The sequence below is a fragment of the Sphaeroforma arctica genome (assembly GCF_001186125.1).
Source record: "Sphaeroforma arctica JP610 unplaced genomic scaffold supercont1.2269, whole genome shotgun sequence".
Lineage (NCBI taxonomy): Eukaryota > Ichthyosporea > Ichthyophonida > Sphaeroforma > Sphaeroforma arctica.
In genome coordinates, this window is record NW_014038289.1 from 1,687 (window position 1) to 7,697 (window position 6,011).

Sequence of the window (6,011 nt, forward strand, 5' to 3'; positions counted from 1 at the left end):
ACAGGCGCAGGCCTAGTTTCCAGCAGTGCGCCGGTTGTGGTTGCGTCGATGATTGTGTCACCACTCATGCCTCCGATCCTCGGGCTGTGTTTTGGTAAGTTTTGATGTGGCTATTGGTTATGGTTTGGTATGTGTGTGTGATGTTATAGGCTGTGTTTTGGTAAGTGTGGGTGTGGCTATTGGTTGTTGTTTGGTATGTGTATGTGATGTTATAGGCTATGTTTTGGTAAGTGTGGGTGTGGCTATTGGTTGTTGTTTGGTATGTGTGTGTGATGCTATAGGCTGTGTTTTGGTAAGTGTGGGTGTGGCTATTGGTTGTTGTTTGTATGTGTGTGTGATGTTATAGGCTGTGTTTTGGTAAGTGTAGATGTCACTATTGGTTGACTGTTTGGTATGTGTGTGTGATGGTATAGGCTATGTTTTGGTAAGTGTGGATGACACTATTGGTTGACTGTTTGTATGTGTGTTTGATGTTATAGGCTGTGTTTTGGTAATTGTGGATGTCACTATTGGTTGACTGTTTGGTATGTGTGTGTGATGTTATAGGCTGTGTTTTGGTAAGTGTGGATGTCACTATTGGTTGACTGTTTGGTATGTGTGTGTGATGGTATAGGCTGTGTTTTGGTAAGTGTGGATGTTGCTATAGGTCATTGTTTGATAAGTGTGTGTGATCTTATAGGCTGTGTTTTGGCAAGTGTTTGTCTGTGTGTGTGCATGTGTTTTTCTGTGTGCATATGTTTGCCTGTGTGAGCATGTGTGTACATATGTGTGCATGTATTTCCCTCTATGTGCATGTATATCCCACTCTATTCTTATCCGCCGCACCTTGTCCCTCTCTCTCCGCCTTTCAAGGCTAAAACCCTAAAATCGCTAAAACCTTGTCCCCCTCTCTGCTCTTTTCAAGGTGTTATTGTCCGAGATAAGCGCATGATAGTGAAGTCGCTGCGTAATGAAGCCATTGGTGCAGGGCTGTGTGTGCTTGTTGGTATATTCATGGGCATTGGCTGTATCCCATTCCGCGAGTATATCGGATACCCAACACCCGAGATGCAGTCCAGGGGAAATGTTGTAGCTGTGCTTAGTATGTGGAAGCTCGGGGTATGAACAGGCCTGGTCGCATGTGTGTGAGGGTGTGTGCGTATGTGTGTGTGTGTTTGTGTGTGTGTGTGTGTGTGTGTGTGTGTGATTGTGTGTATGTGTGTTTATCTCCATCTCGTACTATTGTGCGGACATCGGTAGTTTGACGCGCTAGTACGTATGTTCTCGTTGTATACTATTACCATAGTGTGTAGAGACTTCTATATGGCTATACATATCTGTGTTCTTTATCGATGTGGGTAGACGTATATATGTAGACGTATCCAGGTAGACGTATGTAGGTAGATGTAGATATATCACATCGATTCTTCACCTTGTGTTTGGCAGGCTGAGGCCTGACTACTGTATGGCTATACAACATGACTGTGTTCTTGTCGATGTAGATAGACGTATGTAGGTAGACGTATGAAGGTAGATGTAGATGTATCACATCGATGCTTCACTTGTGTTTGGCAGGCTGAGGCCAGTGTGATCACGTGTACATGACAAATGGCCATGGTTTCTCGCGCGCATGTGACGTTTAAGTGAATTTTATACTTTGATTTGGCTAGTTCAATTGTTGCAGTGAATCGTGAACAGTAAACCTGACTGGTCAAAGGCTCACTACGCGCTTTAGTATTGTTTATATCCACTGCAAAGGGTGTGGTTGTACACCACTAAGGTTGAAATGGATACGTATGCGAGTATATACCAATGCAACCCAAAACCCCTAAAACCCTAAATGCAAGCAGATTTTGCATATATGTGTATTTACCAACGTAAGACAGTGTTTATTTGGCACAGCTGTCGTATTCCTCTCAGACATTGCAGTAGCGTTCCAGGCGTTTCTCGCTCACAATCGAATGTAGCTTTCATTGGCGCCGTCCTACTACAGACAGGGGTTGCAATCATTCGTGACCGCTACTATAAATAGAACCTCTGTCGGATTCCCTTCAGATGTTGCAGTAGTGTTGGTATAGATATTCGCCTACAATCAACCGTAGCTCAAGTGCATACTGTGTTGCTGTTCTGTAGGTAGCGGAGCTTTTATCTTCCCCTTCAGATGTTGCAGGACCGTTAGTATTGTCATTCGTTTGCAATCATACGTCGCTCTGTGCATCTGTGCCCATCGTATCACAGCCTTTGTCTTCCCCTCAGACATTGCACTATCGTTTGCATACTTATCCATTCACCACCTCACGTAGCTCAGGTACGTGTTGTGTTGTATTGCTGTTGCATCTGTGCCCTTCTTATCACAGCCTTTGTCTTCCCCTCAGACATTGCATTATCGTTTGCATAGTATCCATTCCCCACCTCACGTAGCTCAGGTACATGTTGTGTTGTGTTGCTGTAGGTGGGGCTGCTGTCGCCGTTCCCTCAGGCATTGCTGTGGCCTTGGCCATTGCAGGAGGTGTTAGTAGCACACTCGTTGGTGTGGCTATCTCGGCGTCTTTGCTACCCCCACTCGTAAATGCTGGGTTCAGTTTCGTGATGTATATCGCATCGGTATGTGATAGAAATCAATCGTTCTGTATGTATATGTATATGTATATGTATATGTTCATGTACATATTCATGCATATGTAATTGTACATATATATACACATGTACATATACATATACATATACATATACATATACACATTCATGTACATGTGCATATACATGTACATATACATATAAATGTACTTATATATACATGTACATGTACATCATGGTTTACAGATGGATAAGACATCTTGTCGGGGGAATTAAAGTGCCCACTGACTTTAGCGTAGTGTATGATTTGTAACCACACTAATAGGATTACAGAAGTTGTGTGTCTAGTGTATGCAATAAGTGATGGAAGGAAGGCGTGATGATGGTAGGGTCTGTAGGGTCTGATTGTGGGTACAGAACGGATGTGTTTTCCACGAAGGGTGATCAGTCGGCGGTGAGCCTCAAGTGTGACCCCGCATAAAAAAGGAGCTCCGCGTCTGTGATATATACATACGTGTACCTGAACCAATACGCAATTTATTATATATATATATATATTTCTGTATATATATATATATATATACATCTACGTATTTATGACTATTTTTATATTCTTACATTGTTATATTATTATATTATGATATATTTCATACAATGTATGTTCATATATGTAGTGAGTAGTTTGGCTAGTCTTACCCCAGACTGTAAGTACACAGATCAATCCGTAGCGCGCACTGACATGAATGAATACCTGCAGAATGCTTGACTGTCTACATCCGTTGTCTTATAGTATTGATATATTAGGACTTGTCGCTTCTTTCCAAAAATGTCACTTTCAATATGTCAACAAATGATCCGCCTGGACTATTGAAATGCGCATTCGCATACGGGATGTAGCCGAATACGTTTGTAATCAATGTACCTACTCTCGGCTCAATACCATGTTCTGCATGGGCGTATGTACCACGTGACCTCAACGCCTCAACGTATAGATGCCACACGACAAGCGCATACCCAGTGAACTGCAGATGGCGCTTATCTCGCTGCTGCTGTTCTTCAATAGCATCTGCATTATCTTTGTTGTGGGAGTGCTGGTTTTTAAACTGAAGGTATGTGAAGCTCTAGCTTTTAAACTTAAGGTATGAATGCTATTTATCCTATATGTTTGGTCTTCTCTTTGGCAGTCACTTGCTGCTATTGATATCATATGCCATGTTCCTATGCTAATTATCCTATATGTTTGGTCTTCTATTTGGCGGTCACTTGCTGCTATTGATATCATATGCCATGTTCCTATGCTAATTATCCTATATGTTTGGTCTTCTCTTTGGCAGTCACTTGTTGCTATTGATATCGAATGCCATATTCCTATGCCAATTATCCTATATGTTTGGTCTTCTATTTGGCGGTCACTTGCTGCTATTGATATCACATGCCATGTTCATATGCTAATTATCCTATATGTTTGGTCTTCTGTGCCACAGGCCATAGCGCCTATGCGACACACAGCGGTTCTGGGTGTGCGGAAGGCAGACGACATGATACGTGACTCCGATGCCGTTTCGAACCTATCTCATCCCAACACCCGCTTCTACGGCAGCATGATGGACATACATCGGAGTCCGTTGCTAAGGCAACGAGGGACTGCCAATCTCACAGATATCAGTGTGCATGTCACAGGTGCACACACGCCCACATTCGTCGGGGCGGAGGACAGTCCTTTACTGGCGGATGCATTGGCGACCGAGGTGCGCTGAGGAGCGCTGATTGGGCCACTCATGCGTTGGCATGTGAGCCATAGAACTGATTGTACGGCCTGCTGCATCACTATGATGTCTGTGAACCATAGAACTGATTGTACAGCATTGTGTATAGCGTAGAGAACTGTTGGCGATAGAACTGACATCGCCACGTTGGCCATAGTTAGGGTGTTTAGTTCTCTGTGACTGTCGATGCAGCGTGCACTGTAGTTTAGTGAACTGATTGGATAGTTGACTTCAAGTGAGTCTCTATTCATCGCTGGACGTGAGTTGGATGAATGACAGTCAACTGTATCTACTGCAGGCGAAAATGTATTCTTATTCACAGTCTTACTTGAATTAATAAATAAAAATCCCTATCCCATATAGGTGGTGCAAGTTTGTAGGCTTACTTGACACTCACTGTGTGTTGCGGTTTGTGAGTGACCTTTCTACTATACACTCACGCGATAGCTCAGATATAGCCAGGTACTGATACATCCGCCCGAGGCAGGCTTGGCTAGCCCCAACAATAGTCTGATATATCGCTCGTTGGTGCGAATAAAGGAAGGACCTGAGGTAAATGCTCGTAGACGAAGTAGCTTGTTATTCTACCCAACTCAGTCGCGATTATATGTGTGTGGCTGTTAAGATAATTCGCGGCCTTAGCAACAGACACCCCCACCTGGTAATAAGAATAGGAGCTTTATCTATGCGTGATCATCGAACCACTATGGCCACAATTGAGGTAGGTAAAATAGATAAACCCTAGCATTTATTCTTATTTTTAGTGAGGGCTAAAGATTTATATGTATCTGTTTTAAGTATAAAATGATGCTCTAGTATCGAATTCTGTTCTGTATGTTTTATAGTATGCGATATATGTTCTGCTTCAATCTGATGAGATGCGTCCACCTTAAAATAATGCCATACTGACTCCCTCAATATAGGCTTCAGAAAGTTCGCCAAGAGTGAGGACTTGTGTACAACAGTTTGCACCCGCTCTACCCTTTAAGGCGCAGTATTAAGACGGTTTCTGATACAGCACCGTGTTGGGTCTACCACAACAAAATTAAAATTAAAAATGTGTTGTCTAGGCTTGCGGACACACCTGAATTTCAAAATTAGGGCTCCAATTGGCTTGAAATTGCATACATTCAGAAATGTGTGCTGTGCAGACTTGCGGCGACACCCAAATTTTTAAAATAGCACTCCAATCGGCTTGAAATTGTATGCATGCATCCATCCATGAATTGCCATCATAGGCGGCTGACAGAAAAGTCTTACATCACAGATAGCAATCTCTAGATGTGTTCCATTGAACACTTGCAGCTGTGTCTTGCAGCTGTGTCTTCCGCTCTGAAAAATCAGACAACGGCAGAGGCAATAACGTTTGTGGAAGCGAAGTAGACGTAGGTGATGCAGAAAGTCCAGGTGAGGGAGACACCGAAAGTCCAGGTGAGGGAGACACCGAAAGTAGAACAGAATACTACGATGCTGTAGAAATCAAGAAGTTGCTTTCAAAGGGGATGCCCGGAGAGAAAAATGGTAGTTTAAGACATTGATACTGATGTTTTGATATTAATTACTAATGGGAATTTTTAACAACATAACTGTTGCTTCTTTATTAGTAAGGATAATTTTATAACCACATTACTGATGATTTGCTACTAAATAGTAATAGTAGTTTTAAGACAAAAAAATACTTATGCTTTG

General features: G+C 42.5%; 1 protein-coding gene across 1 annotated transcript; it reads left to right on the plus strand.

Annotated features, from left to right (window-relative positions):
• Position 1: 1 nt before the first annotated feature.
• Positions 2–4,682, plus strand: SARC_12392 (hypothetical protein; the record flags this gene model as incomplete). The annotated part of the gene is made up of 5 exons (XM_014293503.1): positions 2–94; positions 905–1,081; positions 2,432–2,583; positions 3,549–3,665; positions 4,041–4,682. Coding segments are annotated over 5 exons (812 nt in total), but the record flags the coding sequence as incomplete, so codon positions are not given.
• Between the last annotated feature and the right edge of the window lie 1,329 nt (positions 4,683–6,011).